This window comes from Sarcophilus harrisii, chromosome 3 (assembly GCF_902635505.1).
Source record: "Sarcophilus harrisii chromosome 3, mSarHar1.11, whole genome shotgun sequence".
In the NCBI taxonomy this organism is placed as follows: Eukaryota; Metazoa; Chordata; class Mammalia; order Dasyuromorphia; family Dasyuridae; genus Sarcophilus; species Sarcophilus harrisii.
The window spans coordinates 336,645,484-336,673,242 of NC_045428.1; the positions used below are offsets into that span (position 1 = coordinate 336,645,484).

The 27,759-nt window shown below is 34.2% G+C and overlaps 1 protein-coding gene across 6 annotated transcripts in view; it reads left to right on the forward strand.

Moving 5' to 3' along the window:
• The first annotated feature begins 8,058 nt into the window (after window positions 1–8,058).
• SLC35F5 (solute carrier family 35 member F5) overlaps window positions 8,059–27,759 on the forward strand; it is a 48,830-nt gene continuing 29,129 nt past the window's right edge. Inside the window, exons 1-7 of one of the 6 annotated variants that reach the window (XM_031959988.1) lie at window positions 8,059–8,405; window positions 10,651–10,738; window positions 10,908–11,049; window positions 13,532–13,675; window positions 15,431–15,493; window positions 17,310–17,391; window positions 21,216–21,406. In XM_031959988.1, coding sequence (XP_031815848.1) covers window positions 8,366–8,405; window positions 10,651–10,738; window positions 10,908–11,049; window positions 13,532–13,675; window positions 15,431–15,493; window positions 17,310–17,391; window positions 21,216–21,406 — 750 coding nt within the window. In that variant the 5' untranslated portion in view covers window positions 8,059–8,365. Of the gene's footprint in view, window positions 8,406–8,725; window positions 9,519–10,650; window positions 10,797–10,907; window positions 11,050–13,531; window positions 13,676–15,430; window positions 15,494–17,309; window positions 17,392–21,215; window positions 21,407–27,759 lie in introns of those variants that run through there. The other 5 variants (XM_031959983.1, XM_031959982.1, XM_031959986.1 and 2 more) reach the window with 5 other exon arrangements.

Sequence of the window (27,759 nt, forward strand, 5' to 3'; positions counted from 1 at the left end):
TAGATCTGGATAAAAATTTTAGTTCTTCTATAAGTCATTCATGACCATCACAATCTAAAATGCTCTTTCATCTATGAATCAGAGCCTAATAGTCATTATAGAATTCATCTGGTAATTAGTCAAATGTAAATATTTATTATCTGGAACAGTTATTCAAATTTCACTCTTATGTATTTCTGTAACTTTCCCAACTAGATAGCATCCTTTTATATTTTCCAAAGTATGGCATAATATTTTGAGAATAATAGGATATAAATACTGTTTAGCTACTGAGTACCCCATCTTTCTCTAATGTGACCATCTTCTAGCCATTAGCTTCTGCATAGTTTTCCAACTCAGAAATTCACATTGGGAGAAATTGTGGGGAGAAAGTAGGACTTAGGCTAGAATTTGAAAGAAAGTATTATTTAGATAAATATTTAATGCATTTTTCCCAAGACACATCTGACAATAAAGACATAGAATAGACCTGTTTCTGAAGAATCAAAATTAAGCATCATTCTTAGGACAATGGAAACGTTCTTGGTGGGTGTGAGCAGGCTGTGGCATACACCTAATGAAGAACTTTGAGGGACTAAAGGAATCATTAAGGAATTGTATTAGAGGAAAAGAACATGGACGGGGACTGCCAAGCTGAGGAGGGCTGGCGAGTGGACAAATGAAGTGTTCCTTTGGTAACCTTACAATGTCAGGAGTATGTGAAGAAGAACTTTAATCTCACATGGATTCTCAATATAGGTCACATGGACCTATATTGAGTCTCACAGACTAGGCAGGCGTCTGCATAGATGGAGGAAACTTAAACTGAAAAGATCATAAGATCACAAATTTAAAGTTAGAAGGAATCTTAGGGTCAATGAATCTAATCAATCTCATTTTACAGATAAGGAAACAGATTTAGAGAGGTTAAGTGATTTTTCAAGAGTATAAATCTAATGTTTTGTTGTAAAAAATATTTGGAGAATAGTGAAGTGGTTGGTATAATTGACATAAGCATGTTTTTTAGGAAATTGTGGGACATAAAGCTAGAGAAATAATACAGGTTAAGGATAGGTTCTGGGGGAGGTATGGTGAAGTGGATACTGGAGGACCTTAACTTAATTTCTGCTTGAGACAATTTACTGGCTATGTGACCCTGGATAAATCACTTCATATTTTTCAGCTTCAGTTTCTTCTCTTCTCTATAGTCCTAATTAATCTGTAGCACTTACTTCAACGGATCAAACAATAGATCTTTCACAAACAAAAATATAAATAATAGTTATTATTATTCAGATTAGCGCTTTGAAAGCCAGGGCTTGTTGGAACCACTAAAGATTTTTGAGTCAAGGAGTGGGATAATAAAAAACACATGTTAGGAAAATTTAACTGTAGACAAAATGTATTTTTTTTTTTAATTAAAGCTTTTTATTTATAAAACATATGCATGGCTAATTTTTCTAACATTGACCCTTGCAAAACCTTTTGTTCCAAATTTTCCCCTCGTTTCCCCTACCCTCTCCCCTAACTGGCAGGTAATCCAATACATGTTAAATATGTTAAAATACATGTTAAATCCAATATATGTATACATATTTATACAGTTATCTTGCTGCACAAGAAAAATCAAATCAAGAAGGAAGAAAAAGAAAAACTGAGAAAGAAAACAAAATACAAGCAAATAGTAGAGAGTGAGAATGCTATGTTGTGTTCCATACTCTGTTCCCACAGTTTTCTCTCTGGGTGTAGATGGCTCTCTTCATCACTGAACAAGTGGAACTGATTTGAATTATCTCATTGTTGAGAAGAGCCTTATCCATCAGAATTGATCGTCATATAGCCTTATTGTTGCTGTTATAATGCTCTCCTGGCTCTGCTTATTTCACTTAGCATCAGTTCATGTAGGTCTCTCCAGGTGTCTCTGAAATCATCCTACTAGTTGTTTCTTACAGAACAATAATATTCCATAGCATTCATATATCATAATTTATCCAGCCATTCTCCAACTGATAGGCATTCACTCATTTTCCAGTTTCTAGCCACTACAGAAAGGGTTGCCACAAACATTTTTGCACCCTTTCCCTCCTTTAAGATCTCTTTGGGATATAATCCCAGTAGGAACACTGATGGATCAAAGGGTATGTACAATTTGATACCTTTTTGGGCATAGTTCCAAACTGCTCTCCAGAAAGGCTGAATACGTTCACAAGTCCACCAACAATGTATTAGTGTCCCAGTTTTCCCACATCCCCTTCAACTCTGGTCATTATAGTTTCTTGTCATCTTAGCCAAACTGACAGTTGTCTAGTGGTATCTCACAGTTGTCTTAATTTGCATTTCTCTGATCAATAGTAATTTGGGGCACCTTTTCATGTAACTACAAATAGTTTCAATTTCTTCATCTGAAAATTGTTCATATCCTTTGACCATTTATCAATTGGAGAATGGCTTCAACTATTATGAATTTGAGTCAATTCTCTATATAATTTAGAAATAAGGCCTTTATCAAATCCTTCGGACTATACAAAATGTATTAAAGAGGATTGTTGTCCTTCATTCTCAAAGAGGACCAAAATGATATGACTATGTTGGAGTGGAGTTACAGTGTGTCTGATTGTGGCTGATCAGATCAACAGAAGCACAAAATTCTCTGTCACAGGTTGGGCAGAAATAGTTCATATAAATATTTGGAGTAACTTTAACTTTGCACATCTTGCAGTGCAGTCCTAAGGCAGTATCTTCCCTGTCAAATAATAGATTCTAAAATGCTTAAGAAATACCTTGTATTGCTTTTTCCAACCACCTTATGAGTCTTTGCCCTAAGTGAGTTCTCCCTAAATTTTTTTTTTGGTAAGCATACACTTGGCATTCAGTGTGGCAAGCCCAACAGAGCTGTGCTCTTTGCAGTAAAGTTGGAATGCTTGGCAGTTTAGTTCAAGAAAGGACCCATGATATCTGGTATCTTGTCCTGCCAGGTGATCTTCAGAATCTTTCTAATAAAATTCACATGGAAGTGACTCAGTTTCCTGGCATAGCTCTGGCATATTAAGGAGCATATAATATCTATGAAGTAGTTTAGATGGATTTGTCATTTTTATTATATTGGCTCTGCCTATTCGTGAACAATTGATATTTCCCCAAATAGAAATCTGATTTTATTTGGATAAAAATATTTTGTTCATATAGAGTGCAGTAAAGTTGGAATGCTTGGCAGTTTAGTTCAAGAAAGGACCCCAAAAGGTTGAGGTCACAAACCTGTGTCCAGAGGTGTCTCAAAAGAATTTGCAGGCTTGAACCTATATCCAAGTCAAGGGGCAAAGTTTATTGTAATTAGAACACCAATTGAAGTGAGCTGAGTTTCAAAAGAACCAAGAAAAGTTCCAAAGAATCAAGAGAAAGGAGGTACCTTTATCCAGTTTTTCATGTTATTGATAGGCTAATTTTATAGTCTAGAGGTAGAACTGAGGAATGGTTTCAGAAATTTGGTTATCACTGACCAACAGATTATCTATCTGACAATCAGTAAGGTTTGTAGGACTTTTCTAAGGCCAGAAGATTTGAAATCATTGACAGATTGTTAGAACAATAGCATTTTTAGGTCAGAGGGCCTCAGGAGCACTAATATATCTTCCCTAAAATTGAAGGGAAGAAATATTATTTTATTTCTAGGCCAGAGGACTTCTACAATCACTGACACATTTGGGGGTGGGGGAGTGCCTTGGGATCACAGATTCCAAAACCAGAAGACTTTAGAATCACTGACAGATTATTAGAACAGAAGCCACCTCAAGGTCAGGAGGGTTTCCCTAGTGCTGTCACCCCTAGAAGATATGCTTCTTCATGATGATACCTCATGTCTTACTGTGATGTATGACTATGAAGGAGAGTAACCAACCCTTGTGTCTCAGAGGCTGTTTAGAGCAAAAGTTATTTTAGGTCTTGCCAAGCAGGAAGGTTACAAATTAGGGTCCTTGTGATGGATCATGAGAGTTGTTTGGAGAGAGTTGGCATCAAAATTTTAGCTTTGAGGAGGGATTTTTTTTTTTTTAATATTACAGTGTCTCATTAAGATAGCCTCTTAAGATGTGGAAAGGCTATGATGTTTTTAATGGGGGGAAGGGAGGAAAGGAGGAGTCACTCATACCAATAAAATAATTTGAATTATAATATAGATCTGGGCTGCCTATTACCAGTAGAATTAAACTCTCCCTGGAATTTAAAGTTCTCTTTATAGGCACCTTTTCTTACTGTTTGAGTCTTCTTACACCTAATTCTCTTCTATATTTTGTGGTCCAATCACAGTGGACTACTTATTCCCTCATATGACATTATCTCAGCTGTTTCTGTCTCTCCTTGGGCGGTTCTCACTTCTTACTTCTGCCTCTTAGAATCTGGTTTTCTTCAAGACTAAGATCAAAATTAATTTTTTTTTTTTTTCTGGAGAAGCTTCTTTTGGTGGTTCCAGATGATACTACTCTCCCTTCTAATATTGTCTTTCATCTGCTCTGTTTGCAATCTGCACATAACACTGACTCTGTGCTACTTTTCCAACTTGGTTTTCCAGATCCAAGAATAGGGCCTCAGAGAATGACTGCTACTTGGAGTTTCTGGGGTAACTTTGTGGCTGACTACTCCAAAAGCTACAATTCAGGAATACATAGTTTACTTTCTCTTGACAGCCAAAAGATGAAGCTAATTTAACCAGGTCATTTAAAAACTATAGCTATAAAATATTCCATTCTTTAATACATCTGGAGAGAACACATCTATAGGAAGAGGAGGTATTCTAGAATACATTGTGTCTATGTTTCTGATGCCTCCAGCCTCCTTTCCTCTTTTATCTACTTTGACTTTTAGTGCCATAAACTTGAATGCTAAAGAATGTTTAAAGAAACAGAAATGATAATATCTGGAAGAAAAAATTTCTGATACTAGAATAATTTATACCAATGTAAATAGTCAAGAGTCCAAAAAGTACAATTTCAAGTAGATGGTCAAAGTCTATTTTATAGGAGAACTTTTTGAATGATTTCTTAGAAGTGCTTATTTAATAATTTATCAGAAACTGGCTGGATAGAGATCAAGATCAACAGGTTCATTGGCAGTACTTTTATCAGTTATCTTGAAAATGTATTCCATTCTAATGATAAGTTGAGAACCAAAAATATTTTTAAAGGAAATGAAAAAAATTACATTGAAACTCTTCAAGAAAAATTAAACTATTGTTTCCATTATTTGATCAAAAGTTTAAAGTACTCTTTTTGGTGAGTTCTTTTTTGGTTAAATCATAATAATATGAAAATTCATAATGAAGAAATACAATTTATTTGTGAGTTTATTTTAAAATTGTTTTAAAGTTGTTGGTACTATATTTTATCTTTGTTTAAACCCTTGGGGATCAGGGATATATAGGGACTGGGATGGTGAAATAACTATGATATCATTACAAGAATTAGTTGGAGGAAGTGGAAGAGCTGAAGAATAAAAGGAAAATGGTAAGGAATAGCATTCAGAACAGCAGCCTTTAAATATATAAAGGGCTGTAAGGTGAAAGAGAAATTAAAATTATTTTTGGTCCTAGAAGACAGAACTTTTATCAATGAGTAGAAACACCTAAGAAATGTATTTCATCTCAATATAAAGAAGAATTTCCTGACAATTAGAAATTGTCTAAAGAAACAGGATCCTTCCTTGAGGTTTGGAAGTAGGGAGATGACCCAGGCCATGCCTCTTTGCAAACTGCTGTATGAAGTGGGGGTGTGAATGAGTAAGCCTTTAGGTTGGAGGGAGAGGGCTCTTAGCCGCCCTCAATGCTTTGATCTGAAAAATTAGTTCACTTGATTCTCTGCTCTTTATCTTTTATTTTAGGAAGATATTTATGTAATGATACTATGTGAAAAATGAAAATGATTAAATTAGCATCCCTTTGGTGGGCTTCAAGCAAGCTATTATCCTTTCCCCTAAAACCATTACAGGCAGTTTGGCACAGAAGAATGGGATAAACTAAGTATCAGGAGACCTGGGCTCAAGTCCCAGTTCCAACACTTGTTAGCTATGTGAAATGGGGAAATTACCTCATCTCTCTGGACCTGTTTCTCAGTCTTAAACCATTGTCCATTAAACTGATACACTATTATCCAGTCGTCTTCCTTCCCCCACAATAGTAAAGTATTCATCTATCCAGATTTTCTGACTAGACTCCTTGTGACCTGATAACAGCATGACAGCCTGTATTTTGTAAGAGTCAGCCAAGAAGAGGTATCCCATGACCATGGAGCAGAGTAAAGCTATGCAACTCACTAAAGCTAAATATATTGTGGCTACATTAGCAGTCTCCCTAAACAATTAACCCAAAGTAGAATATCTGTAAGCAGTAGTAGTGTTGAGGTCTAGATTTGGGGTACCTAAATGGAATTAGGATTTAGTTAAGATCTAGTGGCAGGTTTGGGGTACAGGGAGACAAACAGAGCTCCCCTGCAACCCCCTTGGATTCGGTGCAAGGATACGGCGGTAAATGAGGTCTAGTAGCTGCACGAATTCCCAATAAAAGCATTTATTGGCCCGGAGAGCTAGATTGATAAAAGAGGTTTATTATTGAGTTTAGAAGTAGGGGATAGGTGAAGGTAGAGCTAAGGAGGGCACTGGACAGAGGGTCCTCACATGGCTGGCATGTTTGGAATCTCTGCAAAGAGGGGTTCCCAGAGTGGCCCTTTTATAGTAGGAGACTTAGCTCGAGGGGCTTTGGGGTGTAGCCCCAAAGTTGGCTCAGATCGGGGTGGGACTGGGACAGGTCCGGACCTTCTATTGGAATTCAAAGGGACCAGGATTTGTGAGTCAAAGGGTAATTTACATTAATTAGGGGGGTTGGGAATCAAAGATTGGAATCTTTCCCACATCAGTAGGATCACCACTGTACAGTTAAGGTAATGGATCTGGAATGAGAGGACATATATTCAAGTTTTAGCTCTAGGAACCAATCTGTGTATATATTAAGCACATTTCTCAAGGCTTTAAACAATGAAAGGAAATAAAGATGTACCCCAGCTTTAAAGACCCCGCTTAAGGGGTACATTGGAACCTAAATGGAGAACCCCAATTCTAATCTCTTCCTGCTACCATCAGCCAGATCATTCCCCCTTGGAGAATTCACAAGCTCACTCTCAATTCTGACAAAAGCGGGAAGCCTTCATTTCAACCTTTGTTCAGGCCCCACTCTTCCAGACCCAATTGGATTTCTCTGGCAAACATAATGAAGTGGTTTTCTTTTCTTTCTCCAGCTCAGGAAATTGAGGCAAACATGCGTAAGTGACTTGTCCAGGGCCGTACGGCTAATAGGTGTCTGACGCTGGATTTACATTTAGGTTCCTGACTCTGGTCGCCTGGCAGCCCAAACTTTTCTTTTTTTTTTTTTTTTTTAATTTTTTTAATTTTTTTTATTTTTATTTAATAGCCTTTTATTTACAGGATATATGCATGGATAACCTTACAGCATTAACAATTGCCAAACCTCTTGTTCCAATTTTTCACCTCTTACCCCCCCACCCCCTCCCCTAAATGGCAGGATGACCAGTAGATGTTAAATATATTAAAATATAACTTAGATACACAATAAGTATACATGACCAAACCGTTATTTTGCTGTACAAAAAGAATCAGACTCTGAATTATTGTACAATTAGCTTGTGAAGGAAATCAAAAGCAGCCCAAACTTTTCAAACTAGTTCAACTGTTTTATTCTGTATCCCTTATTCTGTAATCCCTTAATTACGGATTTTATTCTGTATCCCTTATTCTGTAATCCCTTAATTACGGATTAAAATGGGGGCGGGTTCATTTACTCGTTTGTTGTTTCAGTCGATCCTTTCCCTGTCAGCTTTATATCCAGGCCTTCCTTCCGAGATCTTCATAGATCCTAGATCCCTTCTGGGATCCTCAGTGTCTGACCCTCTCCCTCCGACCTAAAGGCTTACTCATCCACCCCCCGCCCTTGCAGCAGTTTACAAAGAGGCGTGGCCTGGGCCATCCCTTGCGCCTGAGCAGAAGCCGCAGGTGACGCTACGTGTCGTCAGTGGGCGTGTCCAAGAGGGGGTGGGGTCCGGAGCCGGAGTTCCGCGGCCATCGTCGCTCATTGCCCGCCCCCTCTTAGGCTTCGCTCGGCTCCTCCTCTCTCCGCCCCCTCCCGGGCTCCCGAGGAGAGACGCGACTGGGAACCTTCTCCCCGAGGGAGCCCCGGCGGCTTTAGCGGGGCCTGCACTGCCCACTCCCCCGCTGGGAGAAATGACGAGCGAGCGGGCTCAGTGAGTCCCCTCAGCGGGCGTCGGCCGCAGCTGATTTAGCTGGAGCGGCGGAGGGGGGGGGGCGCGGCCCGGCCCGGCTGGGGCCGCTCATGGTGTCGCCACGACGCCATCGCGGCGCAGGACGGCCAGGTAGGGAGGGGGGGCGGGGGCAAGGGAGGCCCTGCAGGTGGGGGCGACGGTAGCGGTCGGGCAGGCTGAGGGTGGGGTGGGGGAAGCGGGGCGGGGCGGCGCGTCCGGCGGGGCCGCGCCCCTGACAGCTCTTTCCCTCCCCGGGTGGTTGTCTTGGCTTTGCTTTAGAAAAACAAACAAACAAAAAGCCCTGCGACACTTTAACTCTTCCCCCGCCCACACTTTAGAGAGGCAAATGGAGTTTCCTGAGTGACACTAGGGGGGCGGGGCGGGAGGGGCGGCGCGCGGACGAGCTGGGGGCCTCCGCGGGACCCGGGGTCGGGGCTTGGGAAGTTGTGTGGGAGTGGTCCTCCGGGGCCGCCTCTCAACCTGGTCCTGGGGAAAGACTACCTACCCCTCCGGGGCTGTTTCCTCCCCGCTTTAGTGCTGTTTCCTGGGAGTTGTCCAAGTGGGACTTAGTGTAGGAGGTTTGGGACGGGGTTATCCGAGCTGAGCCCAGGCTCTTTTCTGAACCTCCCACTACGTTTCTCTTTTCTCCCCTCCCCGGGGAGGGGTCTTTTGACCTTGTGCTGAGTGCTTATTTTTAGCAGTTCTGGGGTGGGGTCTCCGAATCTTCTTCCACTTGGGAGAAAATTATAGCTACAATCCGTATAACTTTTAGGGAGGCGTCACCTTTTCCAAATATGACCACATTTGATCCTAAGAACAATCCTGGAAACGGAGGGGGTGCTATTAAGATACCCTCTTGACTTAGTAGAAAACGGAGGTCATGTGACTTGCCCATATCAAACAGTGTCTGAAGCTGTATTTGAACTTGAGTTTCTCTGATTCCAGGTTCCGCCTTCCATTTGGTGATTGAAACCATAATTATAAAAGTTAGCATTTACACCCTGCCCCCAATGTGTGGTTTTAAGCTTTTAATAGACTTTTGAAACACTGTAGGTTTGCAAAGCACTTTACAAATCTTGGTCCTAAGAAGACAGCTAGGTGGTTCAGCGGATGGCGCTGGGCCTAGAGTCAGAAAGCTCTTAATCTGCTGGAGAAAGAAGTAACAAAGTACTGCAGTGTCTTTGCCAAGAAAACCCCATGCAGGGTCACAGAGTCCAGCATGAGGTAACAACAACAAATTACAAATATCTCCTTTGATCGTGGGTGCTGTTATTATCTGCATTTTACAATTGAGGAACCTGACAGAAGTTAGTGACTTTAAAAGTCACATAGCTAGTAACTATTTCCTATCCTGGAACAGGATTTGAATTCAGGTTCAGCATTTGATTCACTGTGCCTCCTAGGTAGATAGAGATACCTAGATGTATAATAGAAGTAGCTATACTATGGATAAACAGCTGGGTTCGATGATTAAGTGATTTACCCAGAGTCACAATATCTGACAATATTTGACCAAGACCTCACTGCCTTCCTTCAAATCCCAGCTAAATTCCTTTAAGAATCCTTTCCTGATGAAAAAAGCCCTCTTTTTTTGTTGATTTTCTTCAATTTTTCCCGTATATATCTTGGATCCAGTTTTTTGTATGGTCTCCCCCTTTAGACTAACCTTGCACAGTCTTCTTTCACTTAAAATCCAATTCCTTTGCATGTCATGGCATCACCTCCCTGAATCATGATCCTCTTTAAGGACTAAGGACAAACAGCAATGAGAAGCTCTTTGGAAGTGGACACTGTTGTTTCTTGAGGGTATCCTCCTACTTAGCACAGTGCTTCTTAGGATATTGTATGTATTTTTAAAAAAATCCAGATCGACTGACTTAGGGACTTGGTATTTTAGGGTATTGACCACATTGTTATTTAACTAGGTCATATAAATGAGCCCACCAGATATTTGTTAAAGTCTATATGCGGTATGACAATGTTATTCTATATAAATTTACTTAACTTTGAGCAATCTTGATTTATAATGACCATTTTTGAATTTTATCGATTTAGATGAATTCAATGTACTTATATCACTAGTGTTAGCATAATACCTGACAAATAGTGATGCTAAAATACTTGTTGATTGATCTTTTTAATTTATTTGTTCTTGCACTCCTCTCGGATAGGTATATTTGAAGGAGAAGATGAGAAGCACAGAACTTTTGTTTTTTTTTTTTGTATGAGCAATTTGAGTCGCAGCAAGTTTCAGTGTTCTTAGAAACTAAAATTTTAAAGTTATACTTTCATATCTTTTTAAAATTTTTGCTTTTGTAAGTCTCAGCTTTTGTTTCTTTTTTTGTTTTGTTTATAGGTGATTTGAATTCTTCAGTTTGTAATAGTCTCAGTTGTGCAAAGCTTTCAAACTTTTTTCAAGACCTAAAAAAGGCCTTTAAAGGGAGGTCAGTTCAAGGCCCTTTATTTGCTTCATGATTGTGAAATAATTTGCATTTATATTAGGTAACAAACATAAAATATTTTTATTCTGCTAAATTGCTTACGTGTATGTAGTTGTTTTCCACATATGTCTTTTAATGTGTTTTTTTAATTTTTTTTTTTTTATTTTAATAGACTGCAAATGGTTTGGGTATTTATCATGAACCGAATGAATTCCCAGAGCAATGCTTTTACTCAGCGGAGGCGTATGGCTCTTGGAATTGTTATTCTCCTACTTGTGGATGTTATATGGGTTGCTTCTTCAGAACTTACTTCAGTAAGTAATTTAAACTTTTCACAGAATAATTTTATGTTAAAAAAAAAAAACCTTCATGCACTTTTTAAAGGAACAAACTTAAAAAAGGACTAGCTAGTCTTGAAGACTACTGTGGATTTTTTTTTCTCTTGATGGGGTATGAATTTTTAGCTGATTTAAACTGAAAGTTGATTTCAACTGATTTCCTTGTGTTCAATTGGAAAAGATAATATGAATGAGTCTAATGTAAACCTAGAAATATAGCATGTTAATCTAGAGTTTCCGAGTAAATATTTGAAGCTGTTTCTTGTTGGAAAGTATATCTCAGAATGTTTTTTTTTTTCTAGTATGACATTTAGAATGCAAAGCAGCTTTTATTCAATGATTAGAAGTTGGGTTTTTTTTTTTAAAAAAAAAGTATTAAATTTAATTACAAGTCCATTAATATAGCCCCCAATTAGTGTTTGTTGATGGGGATGTTGAAAAGAGCATGAAATTCTATACATTATATAATTAAAGGATTGCTTTCTAGTAAAAGTTTATGCATTGCACCCAGGTAATGAACTCATTAAGAACTCCATGGTCTTTTTTCTCTTCTATAATTATTATTTGAACCTATTTGAAATAACTGTATCTTAATGTAGTCAAGTTCTGATCTTTTATGTACTGTGTGTGTGTATATATATATATTAAAAACATACATGTGTATGTGTGTGTGTATATATATATATATATACACACGCACACATAAACAAGTATAATTTATTTAAGTAGCAAGTAACACGAATATATATATATATATATAACAAGTACTTATTTAAATAGTAAAACATTTATGTTAGCTATTTAATAAATTTGTTAGGTTACCATATTTTTAAAAAATGCTTTTTTGGGAGTGGGGGGATAGGGAAGGTGAATTTTTCCTATAATAAATAGTTTTTACTGATTAAATTGATAAACTTTGTGACTTAAATGCTTGTAAAACAGCACGATTTTTGGATCCGAGTTTAGGAAGATGAACTGTGTAAAGATAATAAAGATATGAACCTTAGCATGTATTTTTTAATCTTATTAATTTTTATATCAACTAAATAGTTTAGTAGAAAAATCATTTCATTTAGCTGTAGTTAGAACTTGGTCTCTTCTGATATATAGAGAACAGTCAGTTTTACTTAGCTCCATATTATCAGATAATAAGTAAAATCCAATGTGAGAGTAAGTTTTCTGTGATTAAAGCTTCATGTGTAACCAAAGAGCCTTCCTAGATTTTCTCTTTTCTTTTATCCTTTCTATCTGATTAGTTGCCAATTCCTATTGATTTTATTTCCATAGCATGTCTTGTACCCATCTTCTCTCTACTCAAGCTGCTACTTCCCTGCGTTAGACTTCCCTCTCCTGGATTATTGTAAAAGTCTCTTTATTAGTCTTTCTGCTTCTGGTCTTTACTTAATGCAATCCATCCTTCACAGAGTTACTTAAACAATTTTTCTAACCCATAGGTCTTACCATGCTACTTCTCTGTTCAAAAATCTTAGGTTATACCCTAAGTTTATACAAACTTATACCCCTTACACCCCGTTTATACAAACTGTAGTCGGGTATTTCAAGTCTTCTATTTCCAGCTTAGTTGTACTACAAGCCATTTCATAAACCTGACATTTTATTCTTTCTTACATTTGCATTTTCACACAAGCCATTTCTCATGCCCATCATTCACTTCTCGCTTAGCTTCATCTTTTTGAATCCTTTAAAACATAGCTCAAGTGCTTCCATTTCAATGAAGCCTTCCCAAGATCCTCAGTTGCTATGCTTTTTTCCCTTCATTACTTTATATTTACTTAAATATATACATATATATTTCTCCCCGAATAAATAGAATAAAAGACCTTTGAGGATGGAGACTATTTCGTTTTTGTAATGAGCAGCACAGTGCTTAGAACTTGTTTGCTTAATAAATGTTTTAATTGAACTGGGTGAAATTAACATGAAAAATCCTTGAATATATTTCAGAATCAGAATTTTTATATATTTTAATTTTTGTTTTTATATTTCCACCTTTTTTGAAAAAATATATGTAGACATACTGCTTCTTAGTCTGAACTGTTAATCATATAGAGGTTTCAAACTTAATAATACTTGCATTTTAAAGTTTTGTTGGCAAAGCCTTTTTGAAGTTAGGATATTTAGTTATGTGCATGTGAGTGTTCTCATAGATACAAAGGTCTACTCTTACAATTTGTCTCTTATTAAAGGATGAGATTTGTAGCAATGGTTGACAAATTATTTCCATGATCATTTTTTCATTGTTCTCTTTTGTCTGACTTTTACTTTGTTTGAAAAATTATTTCCATGTTCATTTTTTCATTGTTTTCTTTGCTTGACTTTCACTTTACATTTCTGATAAGGTAAAAAAAAAAAAAAGTCTGTAACTTTGTTTTAGTAAAGAATAATAGTACAATTCAGAGATTTCATAATAGTTTGTGTAATTTTTTTCTCCCCACAGTATGTTTTTACTCAATATAATAAACCATTCTTCAGCACCTTTGCAAAAACATCAATGTTTGTTTTATACCTCTTGGGCTTTATCATTTGGAAGCCATGGAGGCAACAGTGTACAAGAGGATTTCGTGGACGACATGCTGCTTTTGTAAGTTTCATAATTTTTGTATTTGGAGGGGAGATGGAATATGCATTTTGTCAGAGTTTAGAGATGTTTAAATTTTTGTAAGGCAGTCACATCTTAATTGTCAGTGATATTAGGTGGTGTAGAGTTGGCATAGAAGTAAAAAAAATTCCAAGTATAGTCAGTTTTAATAATATTAAACAATTCAATGTTAATAATGAGCAGATAGACATATTTGAGTTTAACGTATTTTCCTTTTACCATGTTTTTGAGAGTTGTTAAAGTCTAGTGAAATAGCTAAAAAACAAGTGTTGAGAGAAGAAAAAAGAAGCGGAGAAGTAACTAAGAGCTTCAGGAATTAACAAATTAGTTAAGTAACTATTTGGAAGTACACTATATAGTCAATTATGGTGGCACATATATACCTTGAATCCTTGCTACCTGTAAAGAAGCTGTGGCTGTCAGATCTTGTGAGTTGCATAGTTCTGAACTTCATTGAGCTATGCATATTGAGTATCTGCACAGTATATGACATTAAATTGTGAGCTTATAGAAGAGAGGTTGCCATTGGGTTTATTAAGGTGGGATGGCTGATCTATGCTGAAAATGCTGCATTCATCAGTAGTGGGATTGGGCTCTTGAGGAGCCTTGTCCTTCTGGTTTAGGCCAAATGAGGAAATATAATCTTGAAAGAAAGAAAAAGAAGTTGATTTTGTGTGCATAGTAATTCAATATTATATTGTTAAGGAAAAAATGAAATATTACAAAATTTCTTTTAACTGGTGTGATTCTCCAGAAGGCATCTTGAGAAATTAATTCCTCAAATTTTGTGAGAAATGCTTTAGTAAGTCTGTCTTTGAGGTATAGGTTAAAGTTAGTAATGTTAATTAGAGATTAATTTGGTCTTCTTTTTCTCACCATTGGCACATTTGAATTTGATAATAACACACAGCAGTTTTATTTTTATGAACAAAATGTTGTATGACAAGAATTTATTTGGAAGGCCTAGAATTTGAATACTACACTTGGAGCTTTTTAAAAAAATTTCCTAGACAAGCATTAAGGAGATATGTTTTTTAAAATAGATTTTTATTTTCAAAATATGCAAAGATAATTTCCAACATTTACCCTTACAAAACCTTGTGGTTCAAAATTTTCTCCCTCCCTTCCCAAGTAATCCGATATATGTTAAACATGTGCATTTCCACATTTACCATGCTGCAAAAGAAAAATCAGATCAAAAAGGGAAAAAAAGAGAAAGAAAAGAAAAAAGCAAGCAAACAACAATAAAAAAGTGAAAATACTGTGTTAGGATCCACACTTAATCCCCACAGTCTTCTTTCTGAATGCAGATGACTTTCTTCATCACAAGTTTATTGGAATTGACCTGAATCACCTCATTATTGAAAAAAGTCACATCCAAAGGATACATTTTTCCCAAACATTTCTTAAAATGAAATTTCTAGTAACTTCATTTATAGTAAAATATAATATTCTTTAGTTTATGTGAAATGGATCATGGAAGGAAGAGTGGGAAATACTTTGTGTGTGTGTGTATACATATATATATATGTATACACACACACACACACACACACACACACACACACACACACGTATTATGTGGGTGATTGTCTTAGATTGATGAGATTCTTGAAATACTTTGACAGATTCCATAGTCATCATAGAATAGTGAATTAAGAGTAGGCTTGTCCTCTGTACTTGGTAAATTCAAGATAGATTTTGATTGTAATTTTAAGCTAATTTTCCTCTATTCAGTTTGCAGATGCTGAAGGTTACTTTGCTGCTTGTACTACAGATAATACCATGAATAGTTCTTTGGTAAGTTTTGCTTGATTTGAAGAATTTAGAACTATCATTAAGTAAATTGGTATGTAATATTTTAATATCTCTAGTTTGCCTTAATATTTAATTTGCCTTAATAATTAATATTAAGAAATGGAAAAATTTTTATAAAATGGTTGTTGATGAATAGAAATTTTTACCTTTAATGAATGTGAACTTGCCTAGAATTCCACTTAGATTGTTCTATAAAAGATACTTGAATTATTGAAATAAAGGCTACAAAAAGGCCTTCATATATAATATATTGATCAAAATTAAAAGGAATTGTTAGAATGATTTGTTCTGAAAGTCTTATCTTTCTTTCTGTGATAATAGAGTATGCTTTATAGTGAAACATTTTAATTGAAGTGAATATAGTAATGCCTAAGTTATTTAGCTTTCATATGACTGGCAACCTCTACCCAATGGTATAATGATGATTTTGGATATAAGCAAAAAGAAAAGCCAGAGACAAAAATTACAGAAAACACTATTTGGCTGATTGGTTTATTGACTATACACATTGATTAGCAAGCAGTGACAACATGGTTTTGGTCCCAAAATTCAAATTATTTGAAAAATGATATAAAAGTAAAAAGAAAAGAGGAGAGAAAATCAGTTTTACTAAGAAGCTAAGTAGAACAGTGACTATATGGCTGAACTTGGAGATAGGAAGATCTGAGCTCAGTTCTACATTAGACACTAGCTGTGTAAATCACTTAACCTATACAAATCTCAATTTCCATCAGTGGTACATAGAACTAGAGTTTTGTTAATTTTTCTTTTTTTTTAAACAATCATGTTTTATGTAAGGAGTAACCCCCAAATTTTTTTTTCAGTATACGTGTCAGAACCAATATTTGAGTGCCTTCTTTTTTGGCAATGTGTTATAGTAAGCAGAATATAGTAACCTTTTTTCTTAACCTTTTTTGTTTTGTGGACTCCTTTGGCAGGCTGGTGAAACCTATACATCCCTTTTCAGAATAATTTAAGTGCATACAATATAAAAGTTCACAAAGAAAAGTAGTTATATTGGAATAAAGTTGGAAATTTTTTTCCTACCTAGGTTCATTTACTTCCCAGTTTAAGAACTCTAGTTCTAGGAGATGGTCAGAGAAACAGAAGACATCATCTGTCCCCTTAAGAAGCTTAGTTAGAGGGGATAAAACATATATAGAAACACTAAAGAATTCTTATAGAGCAGTAGATTTATTTCAGTTACTCAAGAATCTCTTGAGAGTTTATAATCATAGAGTTTCTTTATTAATTTGGGGAAATTTTATTTAAATTTTTTCCTCAGTGAAGGGATAGAAACTGTGGAAAAGGGGAGAATCATCCAGTTCAAGGAAAAGCTATTGGGGGCAGCTAAGTGGCACAGTGGACAGAGTACCAGCCCTGAAATCAGGAGGACCCGAGTTCAAATTTAGCTTCAGATACTTAACACTTTCTACTTGTGTGACCCTGGGCAAGTTCCTTAACCCCAATTGCCTCGGGGGAAAAAAAAGAAAAGCTACTTACTACATGAGTAGAAGAGATGGGAAATGATACGTATTATGCCAGCTTTTTTTTTTTTTGTTTTTTACTTAATTACCAAATTAAATTAAGTCATTGTGCCTACTAGCATCTATGTGATTTAGTTTGCATTCTTTTATATAAAAATAGTTTTAAAAATTGTTAAATTCATTTTATAGAAAGATGTATGATTTTTAAATCTTATGAATGACATTTTCATAATTATACCTGTATTTAATTATTTCCTGCCTAAATTTTAAGTGATATTTTAGGTTTAACTACACTTATTTTTTCATGTTAGAGTGAACCTCTGTATGTTCCTGTGAAATTTCATGACTTGACAAATGAAAAACCTGACAGTACAAATGGTGAGAATGAAAAAAGTAAGTTAAAATTGTAATATCTTTATTATAAAGTATAGATAATTTTTCAATGGCATTATATTTTTAAATAATTGTTCAAAAGGATTCATTGGTTAAAATGCAATTTTATGCCATTCTTTTCAAATATAAATTGATTTTTGGAGGGTCATATATAGGACAAGCTTACTTTAACCATATTCTATAGCAAAGATATTTAATAAAGCATAGTTAAGGATTCATCTTTCATATTTATTTCATATAAAAATAAAATATAAAAGAAGTAAAAAAACTTAATTTCAGAGATTCTTTGAAAAGTGGATAGGGAAAATCATTTGAGATCTGGAAAAGTTGTGACTCTATCTGTTGAGTTCTATTAATATATCTGGAATAATTACACTAAAGAATGCAAAATATATTTAAAAAATGGAACCTTTGGAACTCCCTATGAAATGGAATGAATTAAAATATTTTTTTAATAAGCAGAATATTTTCCTTTTAGAGTTGATGGAGAATTTACTGCAAATAGACAACTAATAGAGGTATAGTTCTTTCTATTTGACATGATGATTTGTTTTTATTATTTGGAAGGATCACCTTTGTTTCTGTTGAGAATGCATCTCTGAAATAATGAAATAATGATTGAAGTCAATATAGAAACTATTTAATATGTAAAGTTTCACTTATTATACCATGTTTTAATAGTTCATTCAGGGTATAAAATGAGATAAAGCTATATGTTAAACATTACTTATTTCTTAAATATAAAACATTTTCTTGTTAGTGTCCCTTTTGGACAAAGTGTTTTAAAAAACAGCATGCTTTGTATGCTATGTATAAGAACGTTGTAGCTGCTATGTTCAATGGATAAATTATAAATAATGGTACATATAATATTACTTTATGTTGTTGTAAATCCAAATTTGTTGTTATCTATATATAAGAAAATTCAGAAAGTACAGGGAGAGCCTTTAGATTTTTTTTCTTATTTCCTCCTCCTGTTGTCATATGTATTAGAAGTCTCTGATAAAGGGTAATTCCAAAACTGTGAATTAAAGAAATCATAGCTTATGGTACTTATACTTTCTAAGTGGTCTCTCAGTAAGCATTCTTATGACTAGAGTGGATCCAAGATTTTTTTTATTGATCTCATTTTATTGAGACAAAATAAGGCTATTCCTGAGAGGTTAAAGTGACACATCTAAGATGATAAAAAGCCAAAATGACTTTTCTATATATATGAATGGAAGGAGTCAGCTTTGAATGAATTTCTTTTAAATTCACACTAATGCTACAGTGAACTGAAAAAAAAAAAATGAAAAAAAAATTCACACTAATGAAGTTCCACTCTACTTCAGTTTTCAAGATCTTTGATATTTTAAAGGGTAGCCAGACAGTATTATACTTGTTTGGTTTATTCTTGTATTGAAGTTTGTAGGCATGGTTTGGTTTTTCATATTTAAAGGGCTTTGCTGAAATAGGTATTTTACTCTCTTTCTCTTTGCCTCTTTCTCTCTCTCTTTTTCTCTGTCTCTCTGTTTCTCTCTCTCTCTCTCTCACTCTCTCTCTCTCTCTCTCTCTCTCTCCCCCCCTCCCTCTTTCTCTCTCCTACTCTTCCCTCCCTCCTCATATCACACATACACTTAATTTATCTGAATCTTAAGAAATGTGCCTAAAATTTGGAGGGAAAACAAAAGAGATGGATGCCAGGTATTAATACAAGTGGTACTCACTGATTGATGAACTATAAACTACAAAAAATCAATTTACCCATGAGATAAATTGAGATTTCTGTAAGAAATATTTTTATTTTGTCAATGGAAAAAAAAAAGAACAGATATTCCTAAGTTATTTGAAACAGAATAGAAATGTTTTGTTGGCTTCGTATAAAACCATGTATAAGACTACTTTTTGCAGTTGTAATTACTTCACCTCAAGAAAGAAAAATGTACATAAAAAAGCCAATTAAAATGATTGGGGTCTTAGAGGGAGATATTGATAAGATTAAGATTATAGTCACTAATAGGAATAATCAGTTTTTTTTTTTTTTTGCTTAACAATAATCACCTAATATGTATAAAGAAGTTGAGTTGAGTTGGAGTTGAGATGAATAAAACTTGACATGTTTTCTCTCCACAAAGCCTAAATGAAAAAATAAGATGTATATTTGTACTTATTAAGTAGTACAAAGCACTAGGTGATAGAATGATAGAAGTTTATATTTATGCTATGAGAATTGTATGAAGGAAAACAGGGTAATCAGGAATGGTTCCATGGAAAATCTATTTGATATGGGTCTTTACAGATGGATTCAAGTGAAACAATGGTGGATTGGGCACAGACAGTAGCATTAGAAAAGGTATGGAGGCAGCAAACTATAACAAGGAGCATGTTGAATTTGGCAAGCATGACAGGTGCATGAAAGGGAGTAGTGTGAAATAAGATTTGGTGTCAGAGTTGACTATAAAGAAACGACTACAAATCAGATTAAGGAGTACATTTACTTAGTAGTCAGTGATGAGCTAGACATGATCAGGACAGATAAGGTAAAATTGAACTTGTTCATCTAATTTGGAAAAGTAAAATGATGAATTATTCCTTGAAGTTAGAAAAAGGGAGCTTTAGGACAAAGTCTGCTTTACTTACATGTGAACTGAATTTGTGGTGTAGTACTAACTGTTGTAAATGGCAAGTTTTAAATTCTTTTTTTTTTTTTTTTTTTTTTTTGCTGAGGCAATTGGGGTTAAGTGACTTGCCCAGGGTCACACAGCTATGAAGTGTTAAGTGTCTGAGGCCAGATTTGAACTCGGTCCTCCTCACTTTAGGGCTGGTGCTCTATCCTCTGTGCCATTAAGTTTTAAATTATAAGGCTACTATGTGGTGCAGTAAATAGAGTGCTGGATTTGGAGTTAGGAATGTCTCAGTTTCAATCTTTTCTCAGATATACTTCCAGCTTTATAATCCTGGTAAGTCACTTAAACTCTGAATACCATAGTTTCCTTATTTATTAAATGTATTAAGTTAAAGTAGCACCTAGCTCACTGCATTTTGTGAGGGTCAGATTTAAGAAGTGCTTTGCAAATCATAAAATACTATATAAATGTTAGTTATCCACATCATTTTTATAAATATATTCATGGACATCTTAAGAGTTATTAGATAAATTTGTCTATAACATTTAGAGGTTTATTTCAACCCTTTGAAAATGACATGAGACAACATCTGCTTTTGTTAGAGATAATATGCTACATTGAGTGGAGTATGAGTCTTATTTAGCAAGACATTTTCATGATTGTTAAGGTTTATAATTATTCCTTATTGAATTATCAGAAATTTCATATATTTCAGTATCCACTGTGTCTTCTGAAGCACACAAAGAAAAGCATTCTAGTTTTCAGTCTCTTGAAATTAAGTACATATAACAATTCCCTCAAGAAACAAGCCTAGAGAAAGTTGTTATATAAGCTTTAATACTAGAGAGATGATCAAACTGGTTTAGGTAAACAGGGTTCTATAAATGCTGAAATAGTAATTTAATCATACTGCATTTATGAATGTCTTAATATATATAGTAGACTCAGTAACAGTTTAAAAACTAGTCATATTTGGAAACTTTTAAAAATAGTAAAGAAGCTGGATATTTTTTAAAGAAGTAATTTTAACTTCTGCCATTTTGAATGAATAAAATTTATTCCTGTAATTATGCAATGTTTTCTTAGTCTAGCTATGTTTGACTAAAGACAGCTTGTATTAAATGTAGTGATGTTATCAGTAAATTCACTAAAAAAACTACTTTTCTTCCAGGTAGGGAATGTCTAATGATTTTGTGCCATGCTTTTTATTTTAAGCACCCAAAAAATCTCGTGTAAGGTTCAGTAATATTATGGAGATTCGACAACTTCCATCAAGCCATGCACTGGAAGCCAAGTTATCTCGAATGTCATATCCTGCTGTGAAAGAACAAGAGTCAATCCTGAAAACTGTAGGGAAACTTACTGCAACTCAAGTAGCAAAAATTAGCTTTTTCTTTTGCTTTGTGGTAGGTCTTCTCTTTATATTTATATCATTTTTTTTACATGTGGATAATTACTAATATAAGGAGTGAAAAATTTATTTAGTATATTTAACTAGTTCTCTAAAAAATTATTTAAAACTTGTGAATTACCAATTTAAAGAGAATTAGAATACTTAAAATTTAATGATAAACTATTCAAAACATAATTAGATGTTTATTTGGTAAACAAGAGACACTTTAAAATCTTACAGTTTCCCCAGTTCATCATTATAAACTGATTATGCTGTGGATATATGTTAGAGTTGTTAATAACAACAATAGAGTTGTTAATCTGCATAAGATGATTTATTGTTTTTTATTGCTTTACTAGGTATATTTGTTTTTCATGATTTTATATTGATGTAATATTAATTAGCTCAAATTGTTTAGTAATTAGTTTAAAATGAAGATCTTGATAAGAATGTTTTTAAGGAATTAGCCTATGTATTGCATGTATTCTTTTGAATAACAGGATTCCAGTAAAACAGAAGAACTTGGACAGCATCTTAGATCTCATTATGACAATCATAAATGAAAACATAAAACATTTTCTTTTAAGGAAATTACTGAAAGCTTGATTATGAGATCTGTATGTAAATCTTATGATGGAGGTTTTTTTTTAAATCTGTAAAGCAGCATTAATACTAGCTGGTATTTCTCTTTGTAGAAAATCAAAGAATTATATTTATAGTTTCTAATTAAACAAAACAAAATCTGATTAATTTGTACTAATTATGGGGAAAGTTTATGAATTAGTGAGAAATCTGAATTGTACTTTAGTAAATTTTTTAAAATTTTGATTCAACAAACATTAATTCTATTATGTACAAAGCTAGGTATCCAGAGACAAAAAAAACATCCTTTAAAGAGCTGACATTCTTTTGAGAGTGTGGAGTAGAGATAGAATTACTGATATGTATTTTATATAAATATATAATTGTATATGGCCACAATTTTGATTTTTTTTTTTTTTTTTTAAATTTTGAACTTACTGGAAGCTTCTTACCAATCTATATTGGCAGTTCTTCAGCAACTTACAGATATAGGACGTTGATTAGGGTATTGAGAGACTCAATGATTTGCTCAGGATCGCACAGCCAGTATTCATGGCTTCCAGTCCATTCCTTTGCCCCTCGAATTAATACAAGTTAATTTTAGAGTAGAGAGAAAACTAATAACTATAGGTAAGTGGAGCCTTAGTGGAAGAGTTGGCACTTAAGTAGATCATTTAGAGTAGAGGTGGGAAACCTTTTTTTTTTTTTTTTTTTTTTTTTTTTTTTTGCCAAGGGTTATTTAGATGATATTTATAATACCATTTGTGGGCCATACAAAATTATGAAAACTCAAATGATGGGAGGTTGTTGTCACTAGCAAAGGTTTGCAGGACCTCAGCTGCTGTGCTGAGTCTTGAAGGAAAACAGGAGGTAGAGGTGAAGAAGAGAATGGGAAATGGTCAATGAAAAGGCACAGAAACAAGAGATGAGATGTCATGTATGAGAAATAGTAAGACTGCATTGTAGAGTAGGTGGAAGAAAGTAAAATGTAGGAAGATTAAAATGTTATTAAGAGGCCAGGTTGTGAAGGACTTTAAATGCCAGAGAAAGCATTTTGTATTGATTTAGGAGGTAATAAGAATCCATAGACATTTGTTGAGTAAGGGATATGGTGACTTGGTCAAACCTGTACTTTAGAAAGATAACCATGGGAACTGAATAGCAGATGGACTGGAATAGGGAAAAGCAAAAGGAAGGAGAAAGACTCACCAGGATGCAGTTGCAATAATTGCACCCTGAAGTGTTGAAGGCCTGTTATATGTTTGGTGAATAGATAAGATAAATGTTATGAAGGTAGAAATGACAAGAATTGGCAACAGATTGGATATGTAGATGAGGGTTAATGATGTTGAAGCTAGGAAGCTAGGAACTTGGTTAATTAGGAAAGTGGTTGTACTTTTGATAGTAACAGGAAAGTTTAGAAGAGCGAGTGGTTTGGGGAAAATAGTGTTCAGAAATGATACCAGTTTGTATTGGTAGAGAAAGTATCTTACCAGGAAGTTCCTATATTAATGAAATCACACAGGTATTTAAAAAAAATACATATGTATATGCTTACATATTTCTGTGTGTCTGTGTAGTGTGTGTAAGTATATTTTATCTTATTAGTGTTTCATAGGTGTCATAAAATAGTTTGATTCTTACACATGTAAAAATTTCTCATTCCAGTTTTATACCTATTAATAATTCCTTCAGTTAACGTTTTCCCTATCAGTGGTAAAACCATACACTTTAGCTATGTTCTGAATGAATAAGACTTTTACATGGAAAGAGAAAAACATGAGAAAAATTGGTCTTTTTTTTTTTTTTAAGTCTGTGTTTAGTAGTTTTAAAGAAATGTGATTTTTCTCTTCAATTTTGTTTCTCATAGTAACATTTTTCTTCTAGGTAACTTATTTTTTAAGCTTTCATGAAGTAAAATAATTCCATTTATATAGAGAAGTAGTCTGGAGTCACAGGTTATTATATGTAGTAGTACAGTGTGAAGAGCACTGGAATCAGAAGATCAGAGTCCAGATCCCACTTTTGAGGTTTAATTAGTTTCCTGGTCTTTAGCAATTATTTAATCTTCCTGGGTCTTACATTCTTCATCTATAAAATGCAAAATAACCTCTGAGATCTTTTCCAGCTCTAAAACCATTGTTTGATCCTATACTACTATAAAAATAGAATGCTGAAGGTGGAGTCAGGAAGACTTGTATCCAAGTCAGGATTCTGAGACTTAGTAGCTATGTTACCCAGAGCCTCAATCACTAAGATTGTTACCTCAGCTGTTAGAGAGAATTCAGAGCTAGGAATTTTTTTTAAAAGGTGAAAATGTTGTGATATGTTGTGAATATTATGTTGTGATCCATACTCGGTCCTCGCTGTCCTCTCTCTGGGTGCAAATGGCACTCTTCATCACAAGTCTATTGAAATTGTCCTGAATCACTTTATTGTTGAAAAGAGCCCTGTCCATCAGAATTGATTGTCACATAATCTTGTTGCTACTGTGTATGATGTGAGTCTTGGTTATACTCACTTCACTTAGCATCAGTTCATGTAAGTCTCTCCAGGCCATTCTGAAATCATCTTACTGATATTTCTTATAGAACAATAAAATTCCATAATATTCATATACCGTAATTTATTCAGCTGTTCCCCACCTGATGGGCATCCACTCAGTTTCTAGTTTCTTGCCTCTAAAAAAGAGCTGCCACAAACATTTTTGCCCATGTGGGTCTTTTTTTATGATCTCTTTGGGATATAGCCCTCTAGAGACACTGTTGGATCAGAGTACAGTTTGATAGCCCTTGGGGCATAGTTAGGAATTTTTCTGTACTGAGAAAAGTCCTAGGTCCTTAGTGTAACATTTATTTGAAGTGCACAAAAAACTTTTTTCAGAGCTCTATGGGCTATTAAGTGATTGTTCTAGATCCCATACCAATAGGAGTTGGAGCTGGAATTAAAACTGGGGTCTTTTGACTCTGAGATTCACCAGACATTGGTTTATTTTGATGATGTTAGTTTTTAAAAAACACATTTCCTGATGTATAGTCTTTATTATGCATAATTAAGTATATTTGTGTATATATGTATATTGTGACTAGATGTGTGTCTGTATATGTGAAATATATGCAAACTTATATGTACACATACAGATTTACATGGAACACATACATATGTACCTGCTGTGTGAGTGTGTGTGTATTCACGCATATAAATTACTTGTTAGTAGATTACTATTCAATCTACTATTTTCGAAAGTTAACCTTAAATTTCCATCAGCACTATTCACACACTCAAATTAATCTGTTTTATTGATCCCAATGGATTTGGATATTGTCTCTAGTTATGCAGAAACTCATTTGTATCTACACATCTTTTTTGATTCTTTACCATGTCTTCCCCAGTATTTACTATTGAGTATCCACTCTGAGCAAAGGATCTTACTCCTTTTTGGTTTGTGCTTTTGTTCACATTGGGAAGTCCTAGTATATAACAGTACTATGAAAGAATTCATAAATTAATAAAAGGGAATAATCTTGATATGTTGGGAGACTATATCTTAACTCTGGAATATAATTTGAAAGGTATAGAACTAATAACCAGTCCCTTGACACAACAGTGCAGAGATAATGTGATTCAGATGTGGTCTTTAGTCTTTGAATTGCCTGCCATTTAAATCTTCTTTTCTGAATATTAGCAGAGAATAGTGAGATTGATGAGGAGGCAAGCAGTATTTTTGATTAAGAAAATTAATATTTTTCCATATTTGTAACAAAGGAAATGGTTAATGAAGTTGCAGTTATCATTGTCATGTGTGCTGTTTTACTCCTAGCTATAAATCTTCAGTGGAATATTTAGAGAAAGCCTCCTCTCTCTTTTTTTTAAATGTGCCAATTTGTCATTTGTATGTTAGGACTAGTAAATAGTATGACAGAGAAAACAAATAATAAGTGAAAAATATTGAATGCTTATTAGGGGAATGATGAGAGAATGCCAATTTAGATCTGGATGAGTGATAATAGAAAAGTGGTCCTTAAAATTTAAATTTGATCCTAGAATTTGTTACCTGGAATAAATTTGTAACTGTAGTAAATGACCTTGATTTTTTTCACCAAAAATTCTGATCTCCATTTCATTCCAATGCTAATCTAGGAGAATTTTCCTCAAATATTTCTGCCTCAGAATAGGTTATTTGGAATAATGCTTTTATACAGGGAAAACAACAACAAATAAAATAGGGGAAATAGAATAAAATATAAATCTGAGTTTCTTAGAGTATTTCATGTGACATCTTTCAGGAGAAACTAATTATTTTAAAATGTTTAGCTGACATTTTTTGGTCACTTACTATGTTCAAGGCAACAAGGTAGAAACATGGAGGAGATGAAAATGAATAAGACACAGCCCCTTGAATTTATGAGCTATTATGGGAGATAAGATTTGTTCACAAACAAATATTATACAAAATTGAATGTGATAAATGTGTATGACAGGCACTAGTTAATTATTTTCATGATAAGTATGATTTATATTGCTGACTTTCTTTGATACTGATTATTTCACTACCTCATTTTCTTATTTAGATGGATGGAAAAATATTAGGAAGGAGGATAATTTTAAATGGAGTCAAGATAACTGTAATATGCTTTTTCTAACCTTAGCATTGGTTTGAGATAGAAAGGTGGACTTTTAAGAGTTGTCCAGAATCAGGTTTACTGCCTGTTCTTTGAAGGTTAAATTGACTAAGATGCATTTTGCTGGTTGTTAACTCTAGTATCTGAAAAAAAGGACAAAGCACCTCTTTAAAGAGATGCAAGTGACTCTTAAAGTGATCTCTTAATCAGTATATTCTTGAAGAAAAACTCATAAGTAATAGTAATGTTAAACTTGCATTTATTGACTTAAATAATTTTTTTTTAATAGGTAACAGAAAAATAGGTCAGATTAAAAAAAAAATCTAAGTTAAAACAAGAACAAGTGTAGAAATATATTAGTTGACTAGAAGGAAAGGAATAGGGAAAGAATGGATTCTTCATTGTTAAATTCCCATCATCCCACCGTGATGAAGATTCTTGTATAACTATTTCTGCATATCAAAAGGAAGTATAAAGTTATGTAATTACTTGATTAAATGCAAGAATTGTTTCTGAAGGTTCTTTTTTAAAATGGCAAAATCATTTAGCCTTATACATTGTTTTCATACACATAATCTCACCTAAAGCCGTTGTGAAATTTGTCAATTTGAAAAGAATTTAATTGTTTTCGTATTATAAAATCCTGACTGTGGAAATATTTGAAGTCAGCGATTGTTATTCTTTTTTTTTTTTTATAGAATGCCATCAATACTGAATAAAATAAATGTTAATATTGATTCAGTGAATAATTTGATCCTTACTAAATAGAAATAGCTGAACTCAGAGTCAGCTGGGTTTAACCTGTGGCACATATTGCCTGTGTGAATCTGGGGAAGTTACGTTAACCTATTGGTGTTCTAGAGGGCTCTTAAAAAGTTTCACAGAGAAAATGCCACTCTGCAATAGTAGAGAATAAGTTTCCTCATCTGGGAGTTCTCTTATGTTAGTGAAATCATAGATATAGTCCCTAAGTTGGTTTATTTTTTCTTAAGGCCATGCAGAGCTAGAATTAATTGTTTAGGTGATGTGATAGTGGAAGTCTAGTCTAGAGTTTTTTAAGCTACTTGTTCATCAGAACTGATTTTAAAATGATCAATAATATTCAGGGGAGAATGAAGGAAAGAAATAAAATTTATCATTTTAATTGTAAATTTTGTATTGT